The following is a 17876-nucleotide window of genomic DNA, read 5'->3' as shown; positions in this document are numbered from 1 at the left end:
TAACAATTTCCTGATGATTTTGCTTATCTCATTTCTAGTTTTCAGGTTCTAGGTCCACAGGGTCAACCTGATGCTTTTTGGTGCTCTGTTACAAGCACAGCTGAGAATTGATCCTATAGCCTACAACGGGTGGTGAAAAGGAATCAAGGGCAACAGAGGCTTGATTGACATGATCCTGGAGAGTGTGACCCTGCACAGCCCAATTTGGTGGTGGGGACCTGTTACCAGTAGAGATACACGTAGGCGGGTCCCTGCCACCACATTTTTGACATTTGCACAGCAGAGTGCATAAGTGCATGGTAAAAGGTGGAGGGCAAGTGTGTACGCTGCCTTTTGCAATACACTTTTGCACTCTGCCCTGCAAATGAAGTAAACGCACATGGCAGGTGGAGTTTACAATGGAGCCCTACGGCGTCCTTCTGCTTCTTGCTATTGCGTAAGGACGTCGGACACCTTAGGGATCCCCGGCATTTGCGCCGGCATGAAAATGCATGCCGGCGCATATGCTGGTGCATTTGTGTGGTGGAGAGTGAGGGAGGTGGTGGAAACACAAGTTGCGTTGCGCCCCTCTGCTCAGGGATACAAATGGATGACAATGAGCTTTGACGGGCTTATGCAAGGCTTTTACACTGCTGATTCCCGACACGAGGAACCCAAAATGAGCTCTTGAACGGGAATATTTGGGAGACTTACATGTATCGCTCTGGGCTAGAGTTCAGGTTGCCAAAATGATGGGAACCCAAACATAAAAGCATTTTTGGGGATTTGCATCTTTAGGACCTAACAGCCACTTCTTGAAGCAAATAGGCATGGATCTTAAAGTGTTTGACTTTGGAGCGGGCACTGGGGGTTCGTGGTGCGGCGTGAGATTATTGCTATCCAGCCTTCCATGTCACACCACTTCTGTCCATCTATTCAACTCTGCAGTGAAAGAGAGCTGATGCCTGATTTACAAAGCATTTTTCAATGGTATTGCACCCTTGTAAAGCGCCTTTGAAGATCAGGTCCCTGATCTATATTGCAGGGTTAAGAGTATCGAAACACACGTTAGTACATGCCTTCCTTCAAGTGGACTCCTTCCTGCAACTAGAAGTGCTGCTTCGTAATAACCAAACATTGAACTATTTTGAAGTAGCTGGAGTTGCTAGCCAGAGTCATAGGTATGCTGGGGACATGTGTCAGGAGGCCAGTGGGCTGCCACATAACAGAGTGAAGCGCTAATATCAATTAGATAAAAACCTACTCCTGGAAATAGATACACCTAAAGATTACTCAGAGAAGCTTATTTGAAATGTTAAATATGGTGGCCTCAGCCCGCCATAGCAGGCACTTTAGACAACCGAGGGAAAGTGACAGACTTGCGTCTACCTCTTATGTAGTAATGACAGATGCTTGACATCACGAGCACATCCCCAAGTCACGCAGAGCCAAATGGGAGGGGGACATACGGCACCACTCCTCTGATCCAAAGCGTCACACTGAATGCATCCTGAAACTGAATGCAATGCACGCGTCTACCTGGCTGGCAATGGACTCCCCACACATGACAGAGGTCTGGGCTTTGAGGCAAAGCATTTTGCTGGCGATCTGTAGACGTAGGTGCCATCATTACACACACACTTTGGGGCTGCCCTTAGGAGATGCACTTCTGTGACCAAGTTCAGGGGGTGTTATGCACTCACTGCTTCCAAGGCCCCACCTTAGGTTGACCAGAACTGTCTCATGTCATGACTTATTGGAAACATGGCAGAGATGGATGTCAAGATGCTACGACAGCTAAAGGATGTCAACTGCACCTCTGGGGGAAGCCCGCCTGCCAAGCTGACAGCAGCATCTGGAAGAACCTGCAAAAGCGCCATCCTATGAGCCTGTCATTTACACGGTGGAGGGCGCTAAGCCACGGCCATGGAGGTATTGGAGACTGGCCCTCAGAGAGCGTACCGGCAGTGATGGGAACGCTGCATGGGGTTTAGGGAGGTTCGGAGGGACACGTGCGTGCCTGTAGATAGGCCCATCTGAGTCTAGCAAGAGATGCGTGCCAGTAGACAGACCCATCTGAGGCTAGTGAGAGTTGCGTGCCTGTAAACAGACCCATCTGAGTCTAGCGAGAGGTGCGTGCCTGTAGACAGACCCATCTGAGGCTAGCGAGAGGTGCGTGTTTGTAGACAGACCCATCTGAGGCTAGCGAGAGGTGCATGCCTGTAGACAGCATGCCTGTAGACAGACCCATCTGAGGCTAGCGAGAGGTGCGTGCCTGTAGACAGCATGCCTGTAGAAAGACCCATCTGAGGCTAGCAAGAGGTGCGTGCCTGTAGACAGATCCAGCTGAGGCTAGCGAGAGGTGCATGCCTGTAGACAGGCCCACCAGAGGCTAGCGAGAGGTGCGTGCCTGTGGACAGACCCATCTGAGGCTAGCGAGAGGTGTGTGCCTGTAGACAGGCCCATCTGAGGCTAGCGAGAGGTGCGTGCCTGTAGACAGACCCATCATAGGCTAGCGAGAGGTGCGTGCCTGTAGACAGACCCATCTGAGTCTAGCGAGAGGTGCGTGCCTGTAGACAGGCCCATCTGAGGCTAGCGAGAGGTGCGTGCCTGTAGACAGACCCATCATAGGCTAGCGAGAGGTGCGTGCCTGTAGACAGACCCATCTGAGTCTAGCGAGAGGTGCGTGCCTGTAGACAGACCCATCTGAGGCTAGCGAGAGGTGCGTGCCTGTGGACAGACCCATCTGAGGCTAGCGAGAGGTGCGTGCCTGTAGACAGAGAGGTGCTTGCCTGTAGACAGATCCATCTGAGGCTAGCGAGAGGTGCGTGCCTGTAGAGAGACCCATCTGAGGCTAGCGAGAGGTGTGTGCCTGTAGACAAGCCCATCTGAGGCTAGCGAGAGGTGCGTGCCTGTAGACAGACCCATCAGAGGCTAGCGAGAGGTGCGTGCCTGTAGACAGACCCATCAGAGGCTAGCGAGAAGTGCGTGCCTGTAGACAGACCCATCTGAGGCTAGTGAGAGGTGCGTGCCTGTAGACAGGCCCATCTGAGGCTAGCGAGAGGTGCGTGCCTGTAGACAGACCCATCTGAGGCTAGAGAGAGGTGCATGCCTGTAGACAGAGAGGTGCGTGCCTGTAGAGAGACCCATCTGAGGCTAGTGAGAGGTGCGTGTCTGTAGACAGGCCCATCTGAGGCTGGCGAAAGGTGCGTGCCTGTAGACAGACCCATCAGAGGCTAGCAAGAGGTGCGTTCCTGTAGACAGACCCATCAGAGGTTAGCGAGAGGTGCGTGCCTGTAGACCCATCTGAGGCTAGCGAGAAGTGCGTGCCTGTAGACAGACCCATCTGAGGCTAGTGAGAGGTGCGTGCCTGTAGACAGGCTCATCTGAGGCTAGCGAGAGGTGCGTGCCTGTAGACAGACCCATCTGAGGCTAGCGAGAGGTGCATGCCTGTAGACAGAGAGGTGCGTGCCTGTAGACAGACCCATCTGAGGCTAGTGAGAAGTGCGTGGCTGTAGACAGGCCCATCTGAGGCTGGCGAAAGGTGCGTGCCTGTAGACAGACCCATCAGAAGCTAGCAAGAGGTGCGTGCCTCTAGACAGACCCATCAGAGGTTAGCGAGAGGTGCGTGCCTGTAGACCCATCTGAGGCTAGCGAGAGGTGCGTGCCTGTAGACAGGCCCATCTGAGGCTAGCGCGAGGTGCGTGCCTGTAGACAGACCCATCTGAGGCTAGCGATAGGTGCGTGGGAGGTGCTAATGTCATTTACCCGTTGTCCAGCTCTATGTGAATATTAGATACTTTTCCCGGATGTGCAGAAAGCCTGCCCATGGATAATTGTTACTATTAAGGGCTTTTTGCAATGTGTAGGAGGCAGAGTTGTTGCCTTTCTGTGTGATGATCTATGGAGCTGCAAATGATAAGCAATCGTGCTGCCTTCTTTATCTGGAAGAAAAGTAAGACATGATTTAATATAAAAAAATATATATATATTTTGGATTTGCGGTCTGTGAAAAATGTTCTCTTTGGAGAGCTGTTTGTTTTATGGTTTACATTAAACAAATAGGTTGCCCTCTCAGGCACGTCTTTTCTAGCACTCCTATGGATCCGATTGTTTGAGAGAATTGTGTTGGTAGCAGGATCACTTTATGGGGGCAAACCAGCCCCTGTCTCCCTCGCACTGCTCCCCGCTGCAAATAGAAAACACGTGCACCCTTCCCTAATGCCATGCAGGAGTATGCCAAGCCCTAGTAGGGCAGTGGGGCACGTTACAGGTGCCCCAAAGGGGGATGCCATTAACTTGATCTCCCTCACAGGGCCCTCAGGTTTAACCTCTACGTGACCTGGAGTGTATCAGCAAAGATTTTCGGGAAATTGGGAAAAACAAAAATTCTGGTGTTTTGAGTTTTGCACAAACTGGTTCGCCCACCCTTAGTACTTGCTGGGAGGTGGCGACAATGTTATATATTTAAAGGTGATGTATGTCAATTGTAATAATAAACAATAGGTGTGCACAGTCAACAGGCCTTTGTGCAGCTGGCTCCATCACGCCAATGTTTACCCTGCGTGACACGCCAGGGGGCTCTACTGTGGCTCCCAGGGGTGAACTGGCCTCAAGGAAACTCTGGAATTTTCTTGGTGAAAGCATCTTTTGCGTGGGTACCCTGGTTTTCTGCTTTTCTTACCCTTTCTCCCACGCACCTCTGCCCCCTTCTTTCTAACTCTCTTAGTCCCCCACATCCCTTTCAACTAAAGAGGCATCTTTCAATCCCTGTAATAGCGGGAAAAGTGCATTAAAATGTACTAATTGCGCCAATCCTGTTACCAAGTTTCTTGTGTGGGAACCTCCCAAACCTTTCGTAAAGGGGTTCGGCTTGCTCGCACTGTGACTGCTTACAAAACATTTTCAGTGCCACGTTTGATCCACGCTGCACCCCTGGCTGCTTCTATTGCAGATGAGAAGGTCATGCGTTGTTGGAACTGTGTGATAGAGGGGCCCAATTCACAGGACACATGACCAAGTCTCCAAGCTGTTTACTATGTCCATGCACGCTAAGTCATCACACCACAGTAGTGAACAAGCATCATCAAACGTGGCCAAAACACATGCTTGCCCAATACCAACAGATCAGTCAGGTGTACGCCATTACCCATCCTTCTTAAGTAAATGATGCAGAATTACAGGACCTTGCTCATTTAACTCTTAAAGAATATACATCTTTGATAAAAATGCGTATTTAATCTTCCAGTCAGAAGAGTCTGCTTCTTCGTGCTTGCCACTCAGCATAAAGTACCTTTTCAAAGTCTTGCACATTTTGCATAGACCCAACAGTTAGAATAGAGCCTGCTTGTTCGTGCTTGCCACTCAACATAACGTACCATTGCAAAGTCTTGCACATAGACCCAACAGTTCGAATAGAGCCTGCTTGTTCGTGCTTGCCACTCAGCATAAAGTACCATTGCAAAGTCTTGCACACTTTGCATAGCCCCAGCAGGGAGGCCTACATTACCTAGAACATGCAGGAAATGCATCCCTTTGAAGGCCTCCTTCTGCACTTTCTTCACTCTGTTATCGTGAATCCTCAGCTCTGCTAAGGACTTTGGAAGCTTCGCAGGGACTTCTGTGAGTTGGTTGTGGGACAGGTACAGTCTTTTCAACTTCTTGATATCTTGAAAGGCTTTTGGATGAACCTTTGAGAGTTTGTTGTTGTTTAAAAACAAGGCCTGCATGAAAAAGAAAAAGACCATGAAACAAGGGCGCATAATTATGCAGAAACAGATTTTGCGTGACTCATGTCATTTCACTAAAATACATAATTAACTGAATAAACACAGATGTTGTGTTTATACATGCACCGAAAACACCAATTAGAGCTTAGGAAAATCCAAGTATGACCTGTCCCTGTAGGGTGCAATGTTCTCAGTGGGTTTCATAAGTGGTCGTGAAAGATTAGAACAAGAAGCAGGAATAGGCTTCTTTGAGTGTCTTCATAAAAGCATTTCCTTATTCTACGATGTATTACAATTAAACGTTCTCTCATAAATATTAATCACATGCATTTTCATTTCATCAAAACTATCCTATAAAGAGGCCTTAATTATGGCCCCTATTAAAACACATACAGTGTTTGACAGTAGCAATGCATACATCTTCATGAAGAAAATATAGTTTACATATTTGGTTAAATCATATTTCTTTGAAAAGAGTAGTTTTAACACTCATCATATATATTCGTTCTCATTGGCCAGAAATTGCAAAACCTCCTGGCCAGCTCTTGCCTTCCACAGGGCCAGAGCATGGGGGTGGGTGAGTCGTGATCAAAATGCCAAGGGAAGATCATTAACATCACATGCCTGATAGCATCACAGAGAGTCATATCACATGACATTTTTAACCGTGATGCGTCTCAGGAGATGCTGCCAGATGTCCTGATGACATCGAAGGAAGTGATGTTATGACAGCGGAAGTACAGAACAAAAGCATACAAACTACAGCAGACAAACATTACTACTTTAACTGCCAGACATGTTGTCCCTGGTGGGTTACCTTGATATGCTGCTAGTGGGGTCATGATATTTCAGGGGTATGCCCAACATAGGATGGGTCGCTGCTTTTGTATGCCTGCACAGACGCATTTGGCAAGTTACTGTCATTGTCTGAAAGTTATAGTCTCATTCACCAAATATAGGACATGCCATCTACAGGTCCACTTTCCCAGGTGCTGGCATAAGGTGGTAAGTGTAGCCACCTGCATACAAATGCTCGCATCTTATCACTGTTAAAGCCTCACATGCCAGGCAACCTCATCATTTGCATGGTACAGGCTGACATGTGCAAATGCTGCCTAAGCAAGCCAAGATCAACCTCCAGTTCCTTAGAAATGTCAACAAATGCAATCTAAGGTATCATACGTCTTGCATGGCCGCCATATGGAAGGTGCAGCATTACATATCTATCATATTACTTCTCTATGTGCAACCTCATATTTCCCAGGGCTGCCAACCAATAGCGGTTAATGTTTAATATGCATGTTATCGTTACCCTAAGTACGGCACAGCCTTATATGTGTGGGTCCTGCCATCATTTGTGTGATTCTGTGCCACGCCTGATCCAGAGAAGAGTCACAGATACGATGGCTGTAGATGCTAGTAGTTTACAGGATCTACCAGGTCTTTATGAAGGTTGGTCCTATGACTGCTCCTTTCTCTCTAGTTGCCCTGTTTATACGGTACACTCACCAAGCTTCCCTTTAAATACCAGACCGCCTAACAGGATTGGCCAACTTACCTCACCAATCACTTACCTTCCTTGAAGATGTGTGTCAAGAGGAAGGGTTTAGGTTGTCTCATGAGGGCTTATAAGGGCTTCTAAGCACTGCCCACTACCTGAATGGTCTTTCCACATTTCTAACATGGCAAGTGGATTGGTCGCTTCCTGGAGGGTTAATGGGAAATTCACATATCTGGCCTTGCTGCAGGCCTTTTGATAGAATGGTCCCTGGTGGGCTAGTAGGCATCACGAGACATTCCTGAAGACCTTTCTTCTTTGTTATGTTTCCCTGGTGGTTTAGTGGTATTTTCGTCTCTCTGTGGTTTCTGGTTGTGCTAACCACATTCTGTGACAAAGCGCAACATGACGCTGTGTTTGCTGCAGCCCACAGACCGATCTTCTTCCCCTGGCTCTGAGCTCCACTACAGCATCCTCCAGGGCGTCCCTCTGCGACAGTGTACTCCAGTTGCGGCAGGGTTCTGCGTGACCTCGCCACCAACATCCTTCAGGTAAGAAGGGGTAGAAGGGTTGTCTTGCAACAGTCTGGCACCGGTCAGGGTGCCCTTTGTCCTTTTGACCGGGCCTGAATGGAAGCCCTGTCACAACTCTCGGAAGAGGTGTGAATGTGAGCCAGTAGCAACCCAAACCATAAATAGTACAACAGTTTCAAAAGAAAAGAATGTCCGTTCAAGGTTCTATAGACATCTATATATTTTTAATTAAACAAACTCATTATACACTTAAATATTAAAAAGAGTATGTGAAACCCACACTTACAAAAGAAGACAGAAGATGTAGAACAGAAATGTATGAGCACTTTAGGTACTTTGTCAAGGAGGAAAACAGATAGCTAAGGCAACAAGGGGCTTCAGCTCAAGCTACTGAGGGAGCAGTACACAGGTGTACACTGTGCTTTTGGCATGGAGTATACTGAAAAGGCGCTCTGGTTATTAGACCACCCTTTCTGGGATGCAATTACCTGCATCATTGCAATTCCTCACAGAGACCCACCAAAGGGAATAGCCAGAGTCAACATCTGCCATCATTGAGCAGACTTTGTTTGGCATCACAGAAGAGCATTGCTTAAAGAGAGGGGAAACATCTGTCTGGTTTCCTCCAAGTCTACCGAAAAGCAGAGAAACAAAACCAACACCATCAGGAAAGTCTGATGTTTCTTACAGACCTGGTGGTGATGAAGGACAATGGATAAATACAGAGCAATCTTGATGCCTGGCAAAAACGGGACAGTAATAATGGATATAATTACCCCAGCCCTGCCAGGGGAGACTCTCAGACCAGAAGGGTAAGAGGCCATACCAGATCAAAAGGGAAGAAAGCTAAGGGCACAGTCCAAGGAGAGGTAACAGGCAGAGCCCACAGATGTCGAACTACTAATTCTCACCTGGATCCCATTCCCTCCCCTCTTATACAATTAAACTATCCTTATTTAATTCCCATATACGACCGCTCTTTTCAATCTTTACCTGCCTTCCCCTCCTACTTAAAATCTGCTTCTATTCTTAGTCTCCTAGCTTTCTCTGCTGCATTAGACACTGTTGACCACCCCACTCTGCTCTCTACACGCACTGCTTTGGGATTGTCTTATTCTGTTACTCGCTGGTTTGACTCATATCTGACTGATCGCAGCAATTCGGTCTCTTGGGTGGGTCAAAATTCCTCCCCTTATTATCTCTGTTATGGTTTCCCGCAAGGCTCAGTGCTTGGTCCTCTGCTATTCTATATCTATAGTATTCCTCTCTTCGCTCTTATTGAATCCTTTAAACTCTCATCTAACTTCTAACAATGACTACTTAACAATGACTACTCCCAGATTTTATTCTCTTTCCCTGCGTTTCAGACTCCCTCCATTCCTCAGTCTCTGCAGGGTAACTCCACAACAACCAGACATAGAAAAAACAAGCTGCAAGGGAAAAAGGCTGGATGCACCCTTTTTTCAAGATGAACAAGAGCTTTATTTTGTATACAAAAAGGAAATTGGTGACAGGGTATTATACGTCCACTGCAGCAAAGCTCTCTCTCTTCCTCAAAGTGAACTTCATTTTATAAACCTAAAAATCATGATTCATGATTCATCCGATATACAGTATTCATCCCCCACCCTCATTGGCTACCGCCTCTTTACATGCTAATAGTCACATATAAGCCCTTCTCCAATTGGTTGCGTCATCTTCTCCTCTATATTCTCCACATGTGGGTAACAGCCCCTTCACCTCGAAGCGCTGTAAAGCAATTGGTTAAACTATAAATGGCATCACCCTATAATTATTTCTAACCACGTGATGTGCACCTGTTCATCAACATGACCTCGGCAGATAACTTTGAGGTCAGCCTTGTCCATGCAAACAAAGCAACTCTTTTCTCATCCCAGACACACAGGCGCCCCCATCATGCCTCACCACTGCAATCTTATAAGCATTGGCATCCCCCTTTACTCTCTCTGGTGCAAATCAGGAACCTTGTTGTTCTCGGCTGCCCCCAGTATCAGTTACCCCTCCCAAGAGGTAAGCATGGTGTCCCGCTAATCCATCCACTTCATGAAGGATTTAAGAGTTTTATTCTTGTACATCTGGTAGTTCAAATGGAATTACCATTATTCTGGGGGGCACTAGGGTCCTAAATCCCAGTTTATGTTTTGGGAGCTCAAGACCTCTGCCCGGCTCTCATGTGTGTGGCCTTCGTACTGGGCTGCAGCCCTACTCCCATTTTGCTGCTCGCATTCCAACCGAATTGTTCAAAGGTCTGACTTGATACATTTATATGTGGGTGTACATGCGTGTACCTTATCACACCTGGGAATTGGAATGTAATAATCAACCAAGAGATGAGGCCTCATTGTTCTGTGTCTCCAACACAGCCTGCAAGGATTCAGGCCTACTCTTAGATGCAGCATTAGTTCATGATATAAACATCGCACACATGCAATGGATTCTACATGACACTATCACAAAGCAAAAGGTTTGTTTTCCCCTGTATGAGATTCCAGAATACATGTGTTTCCCACCAACTGCTTCCACCCATAAGATTGCCCCCTACCCTTACGCCACCCTCTACATACACATTTGCCATGTGTTAATATATTTTCTGCAATCTAAATTATTTGGGAGGGGCAGTGATTGAATATGCATGTGGGTTTTCACAACGTTGATCATGAGTTACTGCTAAAGAGTTTGGAAGGGGTTGGTATTACTGGTTCCCCCCTTTTATGGTTTTCCTCATTCTTGACTGACCGATTCAAGACTGTGTCACTTCCCCCATTTAAATCCCTGCCATTGATTCTCACTTGCGGAGTCCCTAAGGAGTCCGCTTTTTCCGCGCTGCTGTTTAATATTTATTTTTGCATCCCCTGACCAGCCTTATTGCTGCCCATGGAGTGACCTTTTACACCTATGCCGATGACACACAGATTATTTTCCATCTAAATGCCCCAACGATGGACCCTTCCTCTAAGTTGAAGAACTGCCTGTCTGAGATTGGAGACTGGATGGCCAGGAAGTGGCTAAAACTCAATGGTAATAAAACTGAAGACCCAGTGGATGGTTCTCCACCCACTGGGGCCTCATGAAGTGTCGACTATTGGCCTATGTCATTAGGGACTTGTCCTGAGTCAGTACAGGCGGTCAAGAATTTAGGAGTGAAGCTACTTGTGTCTGGATCTAGGGAAGCCAAAATGTCCTCTGTGTGTCAGCTTGGCTTTGTCAAACTGAAAGTATTAGGGAAGGTTCTCCATTTTCTTCCACCTGAGTTTCGGACAATGGTGGTTACCTCCTTGATTATGAGTTCCATTGACTACTGCAATGGTATTTATTTGGGGCAACCTGCTGCGCTGCTTCAGTGCTTGCAGATTTTCAAAACTTAGCAGCTAGATTACTCCTCAGAGTTCTCAGGCTTTCACACTCTGTGGACCTTGTCCGTCAGCTGCATTGGCTTCCGATTGGTAGCCAAATCGAGTGTAAAACACTTTGTTTGGTACACCGTGCCATTCACGTCACTGGTGCGACATACCTTTGCTCCAAACGTACTCTCTATCAGCCAGCGAGATTACTTCGGTCTTCCTCTCAAACTCTGCTCAGTAGCCACGGTTTGGTAGGAAACGTGCAGGAGGACGATCTTTTTCTGTACTGGCTCTGGCAATGTGGAACTCTCTTGCGATGGATTTTCACGATACCGTTGATCATCTTCGGTTTCATAGGAATCGGAAGACATTTTTATCTTTGAGTTCTGAATTAGTTGCTTCTCTTTCCTAACGGTTGTGTGCCAGCGCCTAGTTGCGCTCTATACATTTTTATACATATACATACATACATCCCAACATCTTGCTTCTATCTAATCTTGGATGCTGACCCACTTCTTACACCTCAATCACTCCAAAATGGAGATCCTCTTTTTTCCACCATCCTCCCAACCCCTTTCTCCTGCGGGGCTCTTTTTTCCTCCTTCTTTCCTACCCTTTTCTTCTTCTACATGCAATTTTAGTGTCATTGTCGACTCCTCACGCTCCTTCTCATCTCACATCTCCTCAGCTTCCAGCACCTGTTGCTTTCATCGTCACAAAAATGTTTTTCTTTTCATGCTGCTGAGCTTCTTATGTCCTCAATCGTCACCCGATGACTAATGTCCTGATTTTTTCATTGGTGTGCCGTCCTCATATCTTACCACTCTTTGCCCAGTTTCCAACTCGGCTGTTTTCTTTTTTTCACTTCCTCCTCATACCTCTATCCCTCCCTTTTGTCTATCTCTCTTCTTCCTTACAACTCCCGTCTTCTTTATCATTTTCTCTCTATTGTCTGTACTTCCCTACCTTGATGCGCTCATCTCACCATGTTCCCCTATGCATCCCCTTCGCTCACGACCTCTCTAACTACTGTCTGCTCCTAAAACTCCACGTGCTGCTCCCTCTCGTGTCGACTCATTGGGGGTCATTACGACCCAGGCGGTAAGTACGCCAACTTTACCACCATGGTGTAAACTACGTTTACACCATGGTGGATGGCGGATTTACCGCCCCATTCCAAGGTGAGTGGGGCGGTAAATCCCCGTTTCCCATTTTACCCTTCCCCATTCCCATTTTTGCCCCATAGGGCATAATGGGAGTGGGGAAGGCGCTAATTACGCCACCGTAAATTACGGTGGCGTAATTAGCACCAAGGCGGTTTAGCGCCATGGATTTTAACGTCTGCTAGAAGCAGCCGTTAAAATCGGAATCAGGCGTTAAGGGTTAACGACGGCGTTAACCCTTAACGCCTGAGTTGTAATGAGGCCCATTCTCCTTTCTTACCCCGAAACTCTGGAACTTTCTGCACCATGACATTCATGCTTCCCTTTCCCTTCATGTCTTTCTTTGACATCTAAAATCGCTTCTTCTCTCCTCTCTCGCCTCATCCTAAAAATCCACTGGCATGATCATTTTCTTTTGCTACCTGACCGTATTTGGTACTGTCTTATGTAACCACGTGCAGCGCTTTGGCGAATTTGTTTTTATATATCTTATAAAATACAACAATAGACACAGAAAGTGCTTGTAGGGAGAGAGATCAACAGCAAGAAGAGAAGATATCCAAGGAGTAAATCTGCAGAGCTGAACCAGAAGCGAAGGGTCTGCAGTACCTTGGATACAAAAGAAAACTGAGAGTGTCCAACGCTGTGAAAGAAAGTATGATTCGACAGTGGGTCACACATGTACTTACAGTACGTCACAAATGCCAGGTGCAGCTACAAATTATTCAGAAATATCATTCAATGCCAGTTAATGCCTCATATGTATGGTATTGTCATCATATGTAATGTGCTGCCTCTCATGTCAAGGTGCTGCCATCAAAAGCAAGTGCAGCCTCAAATGCCCCAGTCCTTCACTCCAGTGGCACGTAATGCCTCATATACATGGTCAAACCTAGACATTTGATCACATGTGCAAGTGCTGCCATAATTTGCTAAGTACCGACTCAAATTCTTCAGTACTGCCATCCAATGACAGTTAATGTATCACATCCAGGATGTAGTTATCATCAGCACAGCCAAGTGATTGGAAACAGACACAAGATAACATGTAGACTCACAAATAAATAAACAATTCGCCTAACTTAGACGTTAGACGTTCAAATGTAAACGAAAAAAAAATCCCACTTAATCCTGCAGCTTTTCTCTAAAGCGTAAGGTCTCACAACAACCATGGCGGTGCTATTACCAGCTGGGGGGTGTTAAACCAATAGTGTTCTCTCATAAACTCTGATCGTGCATCTGTGGTGGCCACAGCACTAACACAACCGTGATAGGGACATGATTTGGTAGAGCAACGAGCGGTAGTGATTGGTTGGCAGGAATTTGGAAGCCAATAAGGCTGTGCAGATGTGACATTAGTCTCTAGTCTAAATTTGCCGGGGACCCAGGCACGCCCAGTGATGCATGACACATCACATATGAGGGTGAGTTATTATTTCCTGAGAAATGAAAAAAGGTCCACATGGGTGCTGGCCACCATGCAGGGCTTGTTGCATATGATGGAGTGATCTGACGTGGGTGGAGACTGTGTCACATGTGTAAGACAAATTAAATTGTACAACCCCAGCATGGGATGTCAGGCTTTGTCCCACAGGGGCACAGGATGTTCTGGTAGGAAGCCTATTCATAATTTAAGTAGCTAAAAGCAGCTTTCATTTTTCTGTATGAGCCTCATTGTGAAAGGCCCTGCAAAAACCCAGAGGTTTCTCTATTCACATACCCCTTTTTTGGGATGGGGAAACTCTGCCAGTTTCTCTCTCGATTTCTGAAGAGCTGTATGGAACTACACCTGGCTCTGCTGCTACCGCCTTCTTGCTTTATTGGGGTTCCTTAGCGCGAACCCACAGTTCGTGTCATCACGCCTCAGATTTGTCATGCTCTGCGCCATGGACGCAATGGACCACAAAATCCCTGTGCACACAAACAGGATAGGTAAGAAGCCTAATTGAAAGCCCTCCCTCTATAGGTGTCTCAAGGGAGGGCTGCTCATGAAGGTTGGTGTCTCTTCAGCTGCTTAAAATCCCTTTTATTCTAATCGACCGAAATTTAGAGGGGCAAATGCAGTAAGAGAAAATTGGGAAATGTACTTGGATTGTGACAAAATGACACAATGCATGTGACAAAATGAATACTGCTCTGCGTGAGTACAGGGATTATTAGTGGCTAAACTGCCTACTCTGCCCGCCATGACTGCTAAATCAGCAGTTAGTCCAATAATAAATATGAAGACGGCGCAGCCGGAAAGGTATACCTGCTCCACCTGATTTGATAGCGCAGGCTGAGGGCAGGCTACATCTTCAGGAGGGGTGTGAGTCGATAACAGCAGCAACCCATACAACTTAAGTACAAAGACTCCAAAATAGAAGCATGTCCCATCAATATTCTATAAAAGTATAGACATGTTCATCAAATGCCAACAACTCATCAGAAAATACTATAAAGGAAACTCCCCTGTGAAAGAAGCATCGAGAATGCAGGATTTCATGAACAAGCAGTCTGGATAAACGAGCAGAGGTGTTCATGCAATGGATTCACAGCAATGCCTCTGTTCAAGGATATGTTAGAAAGTAGAGAAGGGTAGCTTGAAACCCACTATGATGCTTCAAAATGTACCAGGGGCCAGGGCCTCTTCACGTACATGTTTTTTTTGCTTTGTGCTGAAGGAAGTGTAGAGGACAGGACACAAAGGAAGTATAGAGGTAGGAGCTGGTCTGGTCTGAGTCTACGCTAATTCCGTCCACTTCCCTTGGCAATATCATCAAAAGCCGTTCTGGACTGCAGCGCACCCGTGTAATGGGTGTGCTCTTTGATTCCTTTTAGGCCAGCTCCTGTGGGGGAGGCTTGGGGGGGTGAGGGGGGGGGGTTCTCGACCCCAGAATATTGCATCCATATTTGTGAGCACACCACTGGTAAAGAGATTCCACCAAATCAGAAACCCACTGTAGAGGTGAGCTGCCCAGATTTTGTGGCAGGCACAGCTTTTGCTGATTAGAGCTGGGAGTAGCCAGTGGGTGAAGCACCTGTTGTAGTGACTGACATAACCTGAAGGTTTCAATCTTGTGGGGTTCCACCCCACCGTTTACCCCTTCTTCCCCAAAGGTTAAAACATGAGTGATGTGTTATAGTATTGACACTTTACTATATAAAACAAATGAAAGCTGCACACCTGTAAGGGTCATATCCATGTTCACTTTTAAAATTGGGAGAGTTATAAAAGAAAAGGCAATGGGAGAGTTTGACTGTGGGGCAAGTGGACAACTAAATTGGGAGGCACACATCACTTAACAATCCCTGCTTTCCTGTATTCTAAAAATAATGACTGTTTTAAAAGGAGAAAATAACCCCTCAAAGTGTTCTTGGATAATTCAGAAAGGCCATGTGCACTTTTTCATACCACCCCCTGCAAGTACTGAAACTGCTTTAATGATTTTGATAAGTCATCTCCAGGATTGGGGCCACGCATTTCAACATGTGTGAATTAGAATTCAATACAAAGAGCCCTTCATTGCCATGATAAGGCATACAGGCACTGCCAAAGTAAACACACACATTTGCAAAACCAACAGTTTTGGCTTTGATGTTGGCAATATGGTATTGCCAGAGGGGTACTACCTGGCCATAATATGGAAACATCTGGAACATGGGACGAGTACCTTGTCATATGATGTTAATACATATATACAAACCAAAACGGTTGTCTTTGCCAATGCTTGTTCTTAACATGACTTCAGAGCTATGAACTGATGCAAAGGTTGCTTATGAATCCAGTGGCTGATGGCAGGCTTGGTTAAGACATTTGTACTGCCCCCGTTGCAGCCACTATTAAGCCATTAACTCTAGGAACGCTGCTTAGAAATACAACGGTACACAGTTTGACGTGACTGCATGGTAAAACAGCTGAAAGAAACCCCAGGGAGATGTGTTTGTGGTGGGAAGAGGCAGGTAGAGGCTCAGAATGGCCATAAGGATCGCCATGGATCTGCGCTGTTATTTGATGTGTAAACCACTAAACAACACACAAGGGCCCTGTGTCCCTCTGTGGATTCAATCTCCATAGTAACTGCACCCAAATGCAATGGTTCGACTAGTTGGTGGTGCATTAGCACCTTTCTTATAGCCACAACGAAAAAGGGCAGAACACAGGGTGCAGGGCAGAGCCAGGAAAGGGGATGCCAATTTGGGTCCATCCGATGAGGACAGATGCACATAAATGACAATCCCCAGAACCTGCATGCATATGTTAGAATTCTGGCAGCCTTTCAGCCTTACAAAGTACATACAATGAGTTTGTTTTGTTGGGACATAGTTACATTTCTGATGTACAATGTAATGGACTTATCATATGAAAGCTTAAACTGCTGCCTGGTCGTGGGGGTGCATATAAGAAAACAAAACAGTCAAATAAATAGTTCTTCCTTAGTTACTGGGGTCTCTGCCATGGGCCCCATTTGTAGGCGATTCAGCCCTAATCAGCGGCCAACTCCACGTCACCTCATAGGCTAGGAGCTAGCAAAGCCCTTCGTAAGGTCAACTATTAAGGCCAGTGAAGAGTACACGGTATATCGCGCACATCTACATCCTCTGAACAGCTGTCTATGAATAAAGCATGACCTGCTGGACTGACTCTTGCATATATGTAATATACTGAAAGCTGGCTTGCAGCCCAGTTCACAAAGGTCGGCGACACCCATTCCAGGAAGGGCACAGCTGCCTTATTAGGACGCAGGCTGCGGCAGGCCTCTGGGGTTCACCGGGAGGTCAGGGCACAGCATATGCTCTCTGACCCCCAGCAGTGTGCCCGGAGGGGGGCCGAGATGGCATTAAGGAGTGTATTCCTACTGAAGACGGCCCCTCATCTGGAGTAATTATTACACAGTGGGCTGCTCTAGGGACATTATACAAAAGAATGTGGAGCGCCTGATCCACGTGCAGTGTGGAACGCACAACATGTACCACCCGAGGTCGGCAAAAGAGCACATGAGAGGCATTCGTTATTATATTTATTAATAGTTCTTGCTCTTGGATGAATCTCTGTTAACATAAAGGTCTTCGTTGTAATCACGGTGCTGCCTGTAGCTCTACCAGACGGGCGGTAATTGGCAACATGGTGTACTGAGCTGTGTATCGACCTTACGATTGGTGGTAGCCTTTGAAGACATTCTATATTAGTTATTCGGAGGACGATGAGTAATTGTTGGGCTCTGATAAAATTCGTCATTTATAACGCGCAGAGGTTTCTAAGCGCGACCTCGGGATCGAACCCGTGCTGCTCCGTGACGTCTCTCTTCCAAGGCGGGAACGTTACTTCTGAGCTATCCTCCCGTTGCCCCTGAGCTATCCTCTTTGTGAAGTGCTTCACACTGTCGGTTCGTGCACCCCAAAGCACTATAGGTTTAGGGATATCGCAGTCACATTGACGAGTGTGTGATGTTGATAAGAGTTTCTAGTGGTGCTAATGATGCTTTGATGAATGGACTCCAGAGTCCATCTCCGATCCCTGGAGGGAGCGAGATGCACTTTCCAGAACTCCGAAACTGGAGCCTGAAGAGGAACTTAAGAGTAAACATGTATCTTTATTTTGAAGGAAGCACTTGCTCCACAAAAGTATCGAT

General features: G+C 46.6%; 1 protein-coding gene across 1 annotated transcript in view; it reads right to left on the bottom strand.

Moving 5' to 3' along the window:
* ASPN (asporin) overlaps positions 1–17876 on the bottom strand; it is a 267913-nt gene that overhangs the window by 92869 nt on the left and 157168 nt on the right. The window contains exon 4 of the mRNA XM_069643870.1: positions 5489–5702. Within this exon, the coding sequence (XP_069499971.1) occupies positions 5489–5702 (214 nt within the window). The remainder of the gene's footprint in view (positions 1–5488; positions 5703–17876) is intronic.

Source organism: Ambystoma mexicanum, chromosome 2p, assembly GCF_040938575.1.
Source record: "Ambystoma mexicanum isolate Mex_15411 chromosome 2p, UKY_AmexF1_1, whole genome shotgun sequence".
NCBI lineage: Eukaryota > Metazoa > Chordata > Amphibia > Caudata > Ambystomatidae > Ambystoma > Ambystoma mexicanum.
The sequence above is the reverse complement of the archived record's forward strand: the minus strand, read 5'-3'. Positions and strand labels throughout refer to the sequence as shown.